The sequence below is a fragment of the Meles meles genome, chromosome 4 (genome assembly GCF_922984935.1).
Source record: "Meles meles chromosome 4, mMelMel3.1 paternal haplotype, whole genome shotgun sequence".
Taxonomy (NCBI): domain Eukaryota; kingdom Metazoa; phylum Chordata; class Mammalia; order Carnivora; family Mustelidae; genus Meles; species Meles meles.
Genome location: NC_060069.1, coordinates 103477857 through 103492169, shown reverse-complemented (window position 1 = coordinate 103492169; position 14313 = coordinate 103477857). Strand labels below are relative to the sequence as shown.

The following is a 14313-nucleotide window of genomic DNA, read 5'->3' as shown; positions in this document are numbered from 1 at the left end:
TGCTTAGGTTCCTGGGAATTTTCTGCGCCTGGTTGTGTGCCATCCTAGCATCACGAAGACAAGTTCCAAACCAAGCAGTTCCAGAATTTACGATGGCATTCAGGAGGATTTCAGGCATCGTATTTTCTGATTTAAAACCACAGCACACAAACTGATAAGAGTATGTGTGTTTGTGGGGATAAGCAGGCAGGAGATTTGAAATCAGACCTGAGAAAATCAGAAACTTCTGCTATATAGCCCTTCCAATATATGGGCCCCTGTGTCCATGTACGGGAGCAAATGAACTCACTAGAAGAAAATAATTGCTTTTTTGCCCTCATTAAATCTTTGTGGAGATGGCCACACATCATGCAGACCTCAAGCTGTTTTCTATGCCACATGACACCCAAGTAGGAACCATTCTCTTTCAGCCTAATAGGAACAAGGACAGAATGCTCCGATTCTTGATCTCTGAGCATTTTTTCACATGGTGTTCTCCAGACACACACCCTACCGAAGCAAAAAGGGCAACTCTGTTTGTTGACATTACTTAGTAGTAGCCACAGAGACAGGTACAACCCCAGTTATCCAACACCCATCCAGCTGAACACAACAGCACTCTGCTTGCCTCTCTCTCAAAAAGACAAGCTATTCAATCATCAGGATGGCATCCAGAGCATTTTTTTCTAGAAGTTGTGATACACTTGTACCTTATTTATAACATCTGCCCAATTCTTTCCTTACCATCAGGACATTTTTAAAGAAAATCAGCCAAGCCATGACTTGAAAACCATGTTCTTGTTTGGTTGATGTTCTAGAATGTGCTCAGTGAGCAAATCTCACTACGTGGTTTCATCCACCATTATCCGCTTGACATAAAAGAACACGCCCTACTAACACTGCAAGTGGTTCCACCCCTGGGAAATAAAACAAGAGAATTTCTACGTTGGTGACTTACCGTTGATACTCCAGATGCCCAGATGTGGGATTAGGAAGAATACCGAGCACAATTTCCCAATTCCAAGCATGCCAGGCAATGTCTTCATTTCCTGCGCATATCAGAGACAAGAAAACTTCACAAGTAGACTTCTTTTCTGCCCTTGAATTCTTCAGGATTGGACCAGGTTACCTACCTCAGCGACATCCGTGAAATAAGTAGAGAAGAGCAGGAAGGTGGCAGAAGACAGTAGGAAGAACCTGAATCTTTTGTGAAACAAAGTGAACAGAAAGACGATGTGATACTCTATTCTGTGGTTTTTGCTTCTTGCCAAATCGGCTGTTCACTTTCAAACACCGATCTGCAAAGCAGCTCAGTCCCTAACTTCTCCTTCCGCTTTACCACCCTTTTTGCCCCACATTGAGGTTTTTCTCAAAGCTGAGTAACATGAAAAATCAAACTCTAAAGAAATCTATATTGTTGCAATCTTTAGGTTGAGACTTGAATCAAATTAAGGTCAGGGAATTCATGGTAAAAAGTACCTATGGTAAGTACGCCTTTCCCCCCTTTTCATAGCTTGAGATTATGAAACTTCTTTTATGTAGAAAGTTTTAGATTTTTTTCTTCCTAAACACCATGTCATGGCAAGATGAGAATGCTTATTGTGATTATACCAGTGATTTATTTGAGGTTATGGAGAATATGAGTGACAGGAAGCACTTCCTCAACAGATGAGGGAAGGGCAGGTGTCTATAATCTGAAGATAAATATCAATGGAACAAGACCATTGTTAATATTAGCTACATTTCTCCCTCTAAATAATAAAGTTCCGAGCTAAATGAGATCTTGAATATCAATTAAAGGAAACTTTCATTTTCAACATTCTTCATGTGGTTATTATATGGATGAAACAGAAAAGAAGCAACAAAGGGAAGAAATGGAAAAGTTCAAGATCAGATAGTCTAGGCTCAAGATGGGACTGTTTTCTCAAAGGCCACTTGTAAAAATTAGCTGTGCTTCTAATTTATACCTACATACATATGTACACACACACACACCACACGCTTGCACATATATATGTAAGATTTTATTTATTTGAGAGAAAGAGTGAGAGAGAGTGAACATGAGTGGGTGAGGGGCAGAGGGAGAAGCAGAGTCCCTGCCAAGCAGGAAGCCCAACCTGGGGTTCAATTCTGGGGCTCTGGGATCATGACCTGAGCCAAAGCAGACACTTAACTGACTGAGCCACCCAGGCGCCCCTGTGCTTCCAATTATAAGAGCTAGTTAAATTCACCTATTTGAGGTTCCAAATGAGAAATCTAGATTTGTGGCAACTGTGTTCATTGACAAAAGCTGATTTTGTAATCAGCTTCTCCTGGAGGCTGGTGATTTTCTTCTAAGGCCAAACTTCAATGGTTTCAAGGACCTAGGTTTAAAAAAAAAAAAAAACTGTTATCATTGTATTTATTGATTCAGACAGACATTGTGTGATGGTTGGAGGCCCCAAGATGAATGATTTTAAAGAGCTCAGTGGAAGGGAGGGGGGTGGGGTTGGGTGAGCCTGGTGGTGGGTATTATGGAAAGCACGTATTGCATGGAACACTGGGTTTGGTGCATAAACAATGAATCGTGGAACACTGAAAAAGTAAAATTGAATTAAGAAAAAAAAAAGCTCAGTGAACGAGTGCTATAATCTCTCCGTATCTGTCTTTAGTGTTGGAACTGAAATATTCATGTATTTCAACCACCACAGTTTAACACAGAGCAACTATACCTGTCTTAGTACATCCATTACTTACCGAGCAAACATCCTGTGAAATATTTACACAGCATTTACACAACTTTCTTTCCCGTGCTCAAGGTGGAATGCAAACTTCCTGTGGCAGCTGAGGCAAGCCTTGTTATCCATTTAAAATGGTCCCAGAAGTCAAAAGTCATAAACCGTAGCCATGGATCTCAGGCTATTGTCACAAATCAGAGACAAGGCATATATACTTTGCTTGTTTCAGCATAAAACCTTTTGATCTATTATTTTAAGGATTTCTTTTCACATAAAAAAGCTGATGTTAATGAGATAAAATTTGGAAAAAGCCTTATGTAACATCTAGTGTATTTTTAAAGATACCTATTTCGTTACTTTTATCAGCATGACTGGCTATTACTCCACAGCTGGAGTCCTGAGAGGCCTGCTATAGACAGAACCTTCCCACAGAATCTGACTCCTGTCTTCATTCTAATTAAAAAAAAAAAAAAAAAAAAAAAAAAATTGAAAGAATCCTGGCTCCAGAGTTTGTTAGCTCAGCTACAAGTCAATTTTGCTTTAAATTTCTACCTCAAAAAAAAAATTCTGGGTGGCTCAGTGGGTTAAAGCCTCTGCCTTCAGCTCCTGAGGTCCTGGGATCAAGCCCCGCATGGGGCTCTCTGCTCCGTGGGGAGCCTGCTTCCGTCCCTCTCTCTGCCTACTTGTGATCTCTCTCTGTCAAATAAGTAAATAAAATCTATAAAAAAATAAAAATAAACAAAACAAACAAACAAAAATTTCTACCTCATCTAGCAATTACCTTTCTATTCTGAACCTTGTCCCATTATAATCATGTACTGTTTGATTAAAAATTTGTACTTTTTCATTAAAACATGCAAACTTAAAGAATCTACTACATTTTTAAGGAATTTGCTACATTTAAAAAAGTGATTCCTTTGTTTTTAGGAATAGTTTTAAAAACATGAATCTATCTCCAATTTTATCATGAAAGACAAAAAGCAAAGTAGAAGTGGGTTTCTTAAAATTCATTTCCAAACATCTTAGGAGCTACATATAGGCAAATTCTTCAGTTCACTTATAGATTCAGTTGCTTTCATGAATCATGAAGCAGCTGTACTTTCTCCAATATTTTTACATTGGGTGGGGGTGGGGAGGGCGGTGGTCAGAGAAACAGCAAACACAAAACAGATGCAGGACCCTAGAGAGAGCTTACTACTGATATTAGATAACATCAGCCCAAAGGGATGAATCTTGGTTTTAAAATTTTTAGCATCCCAAGAAACATTCCATAGCTTCTGCCGCAAATGTAGTCCAGCATTTAAAACTTTCCATTCTTCTGCTTGGTGTCCTCTCCTCATCAATGTTCTTCTTCTTCTTCTTCTTCTTTTTTTTTTTAGATTTTATTTATTTATTTGACAGACAGAGATCACAAGCAGGCAGAGGCAGGCAGAGAGAGGAGGGAGCAGGCTCTCCACTGATCAGAGAGCCTGACGTGGGGCTCAATCTCAGGACCCCGGGATCATAACGCAAGCCGAAGGGAGAGGCTTTAACCCACTGAGCCACCCACACACCCCCTCATCAATGTTCTTGATAGCAATGGTTTCCAAATATCCTTGTACTTTAGAATCAGTCTGAGCACTTTTTATGCACTGGGTGGGATTCCCAGATCCCATCTAGGTCCGTTGAATGAGAATCTCACAGGATTGAGGTCACATATCCCTATTTTAAAGAAATCTCCCAAAGTGATTCTGATAGTTGATTTGAATGGATATTTGGAAACCAAGTATGAATTGCTAAGAGAAATGGATTTTCCATCACAAAAGACTTGCTACCAAATCATTGCCACTTATTAGCTGTAGAATCTTTAATAAATTCCTGGATTCTTAGTCTGTAGTAGACATAGAGTTGTACCACTTGGGTGACCCTTCAAGGACAGATTTGCTCTTGGCTGTGGGGAATGCAGTTGGCAGACAGCTTCCAGGTGGTAAACTTCTTTAGTGTCCGGCCAGGTTGAGACTCACCAATCCAAGGTCGTGCTTTGTCATGACAACCTGCATCCAGTGATGGAGCAAGTAAGATGTAAAAAAGGCTGGCCATCTGGGGCTCCCATGGGATGCTGATGGGCAATCCTTGACTCAGAGCTCCAGGTTGTCAGCCAAGGTTATGTCAGGCCTATATCACAGTTTGACTTCTGCCTCTGTGCAATCATGCTCTGCCTCCTTACTTTCACAGGTATTGACTGCTAATCTATCCCAATGCCTGCTTCCAGAGAGCCAAATCTATTCCACATCTCAATTTTCTGTTCTCTAGAACACAGATGGTAATAACATCTATCTGTTATGTTGGTGAATTGAGATAATGTATGCAAAGTGATCAGTAAATTACATCGATAATTATTCTTGAACCAAAGATGGGCTTTAATTTGGACAAGATGGATACTAGGAAGCCCTATGTTCATAAGCCAAGAAATAATGATGGTGGAACAATTTGAATATGTTTATTTGTTAATGGGAGTCATAGTTGCATGGAAATTGAGACTTTGAACAAGAGTGGTGACAGAACTTTTGTTAGCAAAGAAATGTAACAGATTAAAGACGGTCTGAATTCCCCCTAAATTCACAAGGATGGATCAGTCATGCAGGGAAGCCTCAGAAGTTAAGGGCAGAAAGAATTAGGAGTCTTAGAAGGGCAAGAGATGTGAAGAAGGGCCCGCATTGGGAAAGTGTTTTAAACACCCAAAAGACTGGAAGGGGTCAAAGCTGTGGTGCTGTCACATCAGGGCTAGATGGTTGGATAGGACACTCCCTGAAACTGAAATACAGAAAAGGATCAGCCATTGGCCCCACACCCTGAGATAGGCAAAGAGACCAACTTGGTATTGAGCCCTTTCCCTTTGCTCCTTGAAGTGTCCCTTCAGGGAGAGGATTGGTCTGGTACTGTGAAGTAGATAGGGTTGACCCAAAACATGATATAAAATACCCTCAACTGCAAAACTTGGAAAACTAAAGATGCTTTGGGGAAAAAATAAATAAAATGTATGTACAGAGAATGCCCAAGAATGCCCTTCTCTCCTTACTTCCCTACTGGCAGACTTGGAATGTATTCTGGATCTATCATTTACTAGATGTGTGACCTTAGACAAGTTATCCCACTTTGAATCTAATACCTCCTTGAATCCTGTTAGTCTGTAAGGCAGGAATAATAACACCTACCTGAAAGGTCGTTATGAGTATCCAATAAGGGACTTAAATAACAAGATATATTTGAAGTGGGCATACATGAAACCACATACCACAGTGCCTGGCACAAAATTAGGATCCTGACAAATGCATTTTTCTCTCATACCTCCCCATTTTTTCTCACAGGCAACTCTCCTAATCTAATCCTTACATTTTTCCATCCCGTTTTGGAGCCCACATTTGGAGAAGCCAGTCTAACACATTCTGTACAAGGTAGGAAGGCATGAAAGCTACTTAGCAAAAATAGCACAATTAAGTTAGTTAATTTGGGAGAAACTGTAAAGATAAGCCAAATTGATGGAGAAAATAGTGAAAACACAGGCATAGAAGAGATGGAAATGTGGAAAATTCACATTCTTTCAACTATAACAGTGAAAGTAGCTAAGAGCATTGGGGAATTGGACCCCCAAAAAGCAAAAAGCTTTTTCAGCACAGCACTGCACAAAACTCACACTTGTCTTAGAGGCAGAGTCCTCTCCTTATTCATATGGCTTTTTGAGGGGGAAAAAAACCCCATGTAGATGAAGTAAACAGTAATTTGAAGTAAAACACAACGGGGTTAGCTTTATTTTGGAGTAAGTACAAAGAAATAAATTCGGGAGAAGTTTGTCCTGAAATGGAATATATACACACTCCATAACCAGTATGGTACCAGTCAGATCAAATGCTGGTTGCAGAGCTGGGACCACTTTCTGAAGGCCTCAACTGCGCCAGTCATTGTAGTTGCTCAATAATTAGGACAGCCAGAATGAGAGGTCCCAAGGAAGGGTTGCAGGAAGTCAGGGCAGAAGCAGGGAATACTTGAGGGCTCCGGGCAGTAAACTAGGTGTCATTCACCAACTAGTCCTAAAGTGCAGTATTCATATTGACTACCTTTGATCGTTTATCCCTTTAATATTGATTAGAGTTGGTGTTAATAAACACAAATAATTATATAGTTGACCCTTGAACAACATTGGGGTTAGGGGTTTCAACCCCCCACACAACTGAAAATCTGAATGCTCCCAACACTTAATTATTAATAGTGAGAGCCAGGAGAGACCATTTTTTTACTGCAATATTAATTTGCTGGAGAGAGGAACTGTTCACACAGAGGTGACCAGCCTCACAGGGCATTTCAAGTGGATACTCCCAACACTCACTGCAATAGCAACAGAAGGTGGCTAGGAAATTAGTGCAGCACCACAGTATGTACTGCCGTATATTCAGTTACGATGTAATACTATGTCTTTATGCTTGCTTACATTCCTCTCAGCAGTGCTTGGCGCCATGTCCAGCCAGTTAAGTGTTTGTGAGTTTTGATAAGTTTTAACTTTATGTAATAGATCTGTGTATATCTTATAGTAGTAAATAATAAACTAGACTAGCAGCTATGCGTTCATGACATACCTTTTTCCTAATTTTTTTGGATAGTTCTACAATATGCGGCTCATCTGCGAGTTTTTCAAATTGTTGCAAATCTGCCAAAACATTTTCCAATATATTTATTGGGGGGGGGGGGACAACCACATGTAAGTGGACCAGCTCAGTTCAAACTCATGTTGTTCAAGTGTCATCTGTACTCTAAATTGTCCAACATAACGGTTTGAAAGCCTAGGGAAGCACATTCTCCTGAGCCTTATGCAGATTTTTAGCTGTCTGCTCAGCTGCCTGGCAAGACTGCTCTTTCTGCCCTTATCATGGGCATTTCTCCAAATGATTTAGAGAAAAAATACACTCTAGTAACATATATTTAAATAGCTGAATAATATGCCATCTTATAAGACTATTTAGCCATTTTCCTATTATAGGACATTTAGTTTTCTCCAATTTTTTCATATAAAGATGAACACTTTTGCTCTGCTGCATTTTGGATAATTTCCCCAAAGTGGAGTTATGGTTGAAGATGTATTTTTTTTTGTATTCTTTATATGTAGTGCTACATAACTTCAAAGACAATATACATTCCTAAAGACAAGTTACAAGATTAGCTAGATCTAGGTTAACTGCACCCTTACCATTAGAAATGTCTTATTATGATCATCATATTTTTAAAGTACAACAGTTAATTTATTCTGGGGTTTCACATTTAATGAGAATGAACAGATTTTGGGGTGTTTTATCATATGTGAGTTTTCACTCATGTGCAATTAACTGCTTGATTATCAAGATATTAAAGTCAGTGGCTTTTTTTTACTTTTTTAAAATTTAATAATGCATATATTGACTGTATTAAACTCTTGTCACCTTGCCTGTTACATTTTAGGCAGATAGTCTGTTTTCACCTTTTAACATTTTAATAGTAGCTTTTGACTTATAGAACTTGCCTTTTTAAAAGTAACCATATCTAATAATTTCTGTTGCTTTTAAATGAGAAAAAAAAATCTCCTGCATGATTTCTAAATCAAAATGTGTAGGTGACTATGATAGGCTGAAAAACAGTCTCCCAAAAGTGTCCACCTCCTAAAACCTGGAACCCTGGACCCTCTTCTATGTTAAGTGGTGAAAGTTACTTTGCAGATTTAAGGATCTCGAGATGGAGAGATTATCCTGGGTTATCCCCCTGAGCCTGATGTAATTATAACGATCCTTAGAGAGATACGGGAGTCACAGATGGAGGAGAAGGCAATGTGACAACAGAAGCAGAGACTGAGAAGATGTGACCAGAAGCCAAGAAATGTCAGCCATCTCTAGAAGCTGCAAGAGACAAGGAAGGGATTCTCCCCTGGAGCCATCAGAAATAATTGGCTTTACTGATATCTTGATTTTAACCTTGTAAGACTCATTTTGGACTTCTGATCTCTGGAACTGTAAGAGAATAAATATGAATTTGTGGTTGTTACAGTGGCAATAGAAAAGTAATGAGTGATATTATTTTGCTCTCCACCACACAAATTCCCAGTAAATATAAAACTCTTTAATGTCTAGGGGGACCTGGGTGGCTCAGTGGGTTAAGCCGCTGCCTTCGGCTTGGGTCATGATCTTAGGGTCCTGGGATCGAGCCCCACATTGGGCTCTCTGCTCAGCGGGGAGCCTGCTTCCCCCTCTCCCTCTGCCTGCCTCTCTGACTGCTTGTGATCTCTCTCTGTCAAATAAATAAAATCTTTAAAAAACAAAAATAAAAACAAAAAAAAACTCTTTAATGTCTAGTAAATATTCTATACTAATACAAGAGAAAATTTGCATCACTATGGAACCTTCATGGAATTTCTTTTAGAAATAGTGTGATGTGTTAAGAAGCTATGATATTTCCAGGCCTAATTACCTCCTATGAATCTCAGTGTACCCAGTAACTATGGGGGACAACAAGCAGCACATTCTTCATCTTCCCTTGGAAAGGGAAGCATTTTTAGGATTTTAAGATTTTTTAGGATTGCTTTAAGATTGCATCACTTGAATTCTGTATCAGTTTGAATTAAGTTCAGCGTATCTAGTGGGAAAATCCAAAATTGTGACAGCTTAAATAAAATACAAGATTGTTGTTCACATGCGAAAAAAGTTTAGAGGTAAAAGCAGGATGGGGCAAATATCTCGGCTCCTCCTTCTTCAGTGACCATGTCTCCTTCTGTCTTTTTGCTTCACTTCTTAACTTTGACACCTGGGTCCATGGTCCAAGTTGGATGATCTCAGCTACTGTCATCAAATCTGACTTGTGGGCTTAAAGAAGAAGGCAGAAAGTCAAAAGAGGCAGCCCATGGGGATGAGTGAGACCATTTCTGGAAACCCAATTTCACCTACAGCACACTAACCCCAACTTAATCATATGATCTCATCTTCCCGCAAGGGAGACTTGTAAATAGGATCTACGCAGGCAGGAAAAATTTATAGGTTTCATTACTGAGAAAGATGGGCTGAAGGTGTCTCTACCACATCCACCACTTTGACCACCTAAATATCACTCCCTTCTTTGAACACACTCCCTTCTTTGAAAGGGACAACACCAGTATCTTACCTTGCTTCCTTGTCCAAGTCAAGACATTTGGAAAACACATGTCCTCCTCATCAGATTTGTATGTAGTTTCCCATGGTTCCATGACCTATGACCTGAAAGGCAGATAATATGTTCCCAACATTCCCATATAGTGTCTTTAAAATTTCCCATATGCAATTTTTGATTGTTGAGTAAAGTTGTTACTTATAATAAATAAGACACAAGAGAGTTCCACTTTTAAAAATACTCTGCCAAAATGAGGAAAAAATATAGTATTCATAGGTTAAGTTACTCTATAATACTAATAATTCTAATTGAATAATATTTGGTCCATCTTGATAAAAATAACATGTTTCTGCATATTTTTTTTTCTAGGCCATGGTGCATCAGAGCTCCTTAGTATGTAGGAGGCTATTTTAAGCCAAGGGCAAAAGCATCAGTATGATTTCTTTTCAGTTTTTAAGAAAGATACACACACAGAGAGAGAAAAATTTGTAAAGAAAATGAAGGTCAATTGTGAGGATACTCTGCTAGAACAGTGGACAAATTCCTTGTTTAGTGCATCTGGTCCCCAGCCTCTGCCTTCTGCAGTTTCTTCCTAGTCCCTGAAGATTAAGTTCCCTGGGAAGAGGCTCTGAGGCAGAGTTTAGGATACAGGAAATTTATTAGAGAGTGCTCCAGAGATCAGTGAGTACAGGGCCAGAGAAGAGAGTAGGAGAGTAGGACTAAGAAGCAGCAGCCCTGAGGCTGTGATGCAGTCTCAGGAAAGGCCTCAGGCACCCAAGGGAGGTCTGGCACTGGTCCAGCCCCTTGGAGTAGTTTGGTTAAAAAGACAGGGACTTTATGTGCCCTCATTGACCAATCACTGGGTATGAGCTATCTCTAGGAAAGGTCCTTTGGTGAAGTATTTCTTACCAAGTTCCAAGACAAGATTGGCAGCTGAGGACTCATAGCCAGGAACACCCTTGGCAGCTGAGAAATAAGTCCTTCGGTTCTGAAGGGAATCTAGAAATGCATCATAGCCTCCATCAACTGGTCCTTTTCCCATCTGAGTAGCAACAGAGAGTTCCAGTATACTCCCTTCCCCCACACAAGCACAGCTTCCCCCACCATTAACATCCTGCACCAGAGCAGCACATTTGTTACAAGGGATGAACCAACCCTGACACACCATTATCACCAAAGCCCATAGTTAATATTAGGATTCCTTCAGTTTTGCATTTTCTATGGGTGTTGACACATGTATAATGACATTTTAGTATCATGGAGATTGATTTTATTGTCCTAAAAATCACTGTGCTCTGCCTACTCATCTCTGCCTCTCTCCTCTCCACCCTCTTGCAACTACCATGGCCATAGTTTTGTTTTTTCCATACAAAATGGTGGAAACCTACAGTGCGTAGCCCTTTCAGATTGGCCTCTTTCACTTAATATGCATTTAAGATTCCTCTACGTTTTTCCATAAAAATGGAAATGATTGCTTTTTTTTCTTTTTAAAGATTTTATTTATTCATTTGACACAGAGAGAGAGAGATCACAAGTAGGCAGAGAGGCAGGCAGAAAGAGAGGAGGAGGAAGCAGACTCCCCACTGAGCAGAGAGCCCGATGTAGGGCTCGATCCCAGGACCCTGAGACCATGACCTGAGCCGAAGGCAGAAGCTTAATCCACCGAAACACCTAGGGACCCTGCTCATTTCATTCAATAGTCCATTGGATATACCCATTTGTGTATCCATTCACCTATTGAAGGACATCTTGGCTACTTTCAAATTTCCACAATGATGAATTAAGTTGCTATAAGTATCTTTGTGCAGATTTTTGTGTGAATATAAGTTTTTAATTCCCTTGGGTAAATGTCACAGGCGAAATTTTTTTAACTCTGCAAGTTTCCAAATTACTGAAGTTTTAGTCTACTTAGATTGCAGGCCATAGCCCATGGCCTCTCTTAGCCAAGTGCTATTTCCTTCCACTTCCACCTTGAGTTGATCCATACCTTGCAGGATTTTGCTGGAAGAAGCAGGAATCAGCACACTTACACTAATATTTTGAATTTTTCCTAACTTTTTGGTTAATATTACAGGCATAGTTAGGATGGGTTCTGCCCTACAAGGATTGTTTGATGTACAACTTGGTTCACAAGCTCTCCAGTCTACAAAATCTAAATCCTTAGAATCTTTTTCCCTACTTCCTTTTTATAGCCAAAGTTACAGTTTGGTTGTGATACTCTGTCCATTGTCCTGATAGAAATGACTATATTTCAGATAATAGAATTGTTTACAGCTAGTTTAATCAAAAAAGGATTCATTTCAAATTTCTTGAAGCAGCAGAAAACCAACTTAGGTGTTATGTAGTGAGAAGAAATACCAAAAAGACATATCTATTTATCCAATAGGGTTGTTATAACAAAATCACACTGCTGCCCTTGTAGTCAGTATCTGTGAAGCTAGAGACTGGATCCTTCCCACTACTGTTCTAGAAACAAAATAAAACAAATGCGTCCATGATGGTGCTTGTCAGAAAAGTCACATGCTTGCTGCTTTGTGATGTTCACTTCCCTGTTCCAAGTGTGACACACAGAATCCTAACTATAAGAGGGTCTGGGGACTGTTGCCCTCAGCTTGCCTGTCTCCAGAGTACTGGAAGGCAAGATACAAAGGAGTTGGATTTATATAGAGGAATGGTTCTCACCAAGGATTAATTTTGACTCTTCAGGATATCTGACAATGTCTGGACACTTTTTTGGTTGTCACAACTGGGGTAGGGGTAATAGTAGCATCTAGTGGATAGAGGCCAGAGATGCTGTTCAGCATCCTACAATGCATGGGACAGAACTCACAACAAAGAATTATCCAGGCCAAAATGACAATGGTGCCAAGGTTTAAAAACTCTGGTGCAGAATGAACCAATCTGCAGTATCTACCTCAAACTTCCTCCTCAAATTCATATTCCTGCGGGTAGTGGAGGACCTAGAAATCACATCTGGAGACTTAGAATGCAGGGTTTTACACTAAGTACTGAAGAACCACAAAATGATCATGTCCAAAAAGATAAAACAAAAACAAAAACAAAAAGCTCTATAACAAAGATAGGGACTATGCTTTGTGACCACCTGAGGAATTTCAGGCTTTCACCCCACTTCCCAAGGAAAGGAGGAAAATTTGTGATAAATATAAAAGATTCTCTTCTCCTTTGATTCAAACTTGAAGAAATTGAACAAGTACCTATATCAGTCTCTCACCAAAGCCATTTCAAGTTCCATTTTTGATTGGGTTCCCCCTGAAGCAAAATCCAGTTTGAGGACTCAGGCACAAACAGTTTATTTGGAGGTGTTCCCAACATAGGGGAGTGAAGAAGACAAGAAAAAGGAGGAAACTAATAAGTGGTTTGTTTTTTAGCAAGTTACTGCTGTGAGTAAGGTACTTAATCCTCACTTCTGGGAACCCTGAGAGTCAATACTAAAAGATGCCTCAGGGTCATCCCACTCAAGGACTGAAGAAGCTGGGGGCATTGAACCATCTTATTAGATTCCTATTGCTCCTATAAAGAACCTGGTGGCTTAAAATAACACAAATTTATTATTTTACAGTACTGAAGATCAGAAATGCAAAATGGGTCATAGTAGGCTGAAATCAGGATGACAGCAGGGTTGCACCTGGAGACTCCAGAGGAGAACCATTTCAGCTTCTAGACACCACTTGCATCCCTTGGCTGGTGCCCCCTTCCTCCATTTTAAAGCCATCTTCAAATTGCTCTCTGACTGTGACTTCCTTCTTTTAGTTTTAAGGACTCATAAGACTGCACCCACATGGATAATCCAAGATAATCTTCCTTCTAAAGATCATGAACTTAATCACACCTACAGAATAACTTTCGCCAGGTAAGGTAACATATTTGTAGATTTAGGGGATTGAGATGTGGATATCTTTGAGTGGGTCATTTTTCTATTATATACATTTGCTCTCATCAGTCATTAGTTGAAGACTGCTCCCAAGAGGGGCACTGGCATTACTAGCCTGCGGCTCAGGTAAACCAAGCACACTCTGATGGTCAGGGAAAGCCTGTAAGCAAAGGAGTATAGGTGCCAGCAATTGGAAGTTGGGCAGTATTCACCAAAGCAGTGAGGGTGAGGGATATAGGTAAGGCTCAGACACCATCTGCAGCAATTCTTCTTGGATATAAGTCAATAACTACCAAGCACAATCCTTTTATTAGGTTTTGTTTTGGTTTAAGAGGGAGAAAGAGGAAGGCCAAAATGGAGGAAGAGAGGATAAAAACCAGAGGATAGCTATGTAAAGATAATGTTTATGTATAAGAAAATATTCACATAAAGGTGGAAGAAAGACGCAGAATTCAAAAACAAGCCATTATTTTTTTAACATAATTTTTAAAAAAGGAGATAACTGAAAAATCAAAGGAACCTCCTCCTTTTAGATGAGATTTATTAAGAGAAACAGAATAAATTTTGGAAAATTTTATGTTCTTAACA

The 14313-nt window shown here is 39.7% G+C and overlaps 1 protein-coding gene across 2 annotated transcripts in view; it reads right to left on the bottom strand.

Moving 5' to 3' along the window:
- BTLA (B and T lymphocyte associated) overlaps positions 1–1152 on the bottom strand; it is a 29143-nt gene extending 27991 nt beyond the window's left edge. For both annotated transcript variants that reach the window (XM_046001525.1, XM_046001527.1), the window contains exon 1: positions 938–1152. In XM_046001525.1, coding sequence (XP_045857481.1) covers positions 938–1025 — 88 coding nt within the window. In that variant the 5' untranslated portion in view covers positions 1026–1152. The remainder of the gene's footprint in view (positions 1–937) is intronic.
- Between the last annotated feature and the right edge of the window lie 13161 nt (positions 1153–14313).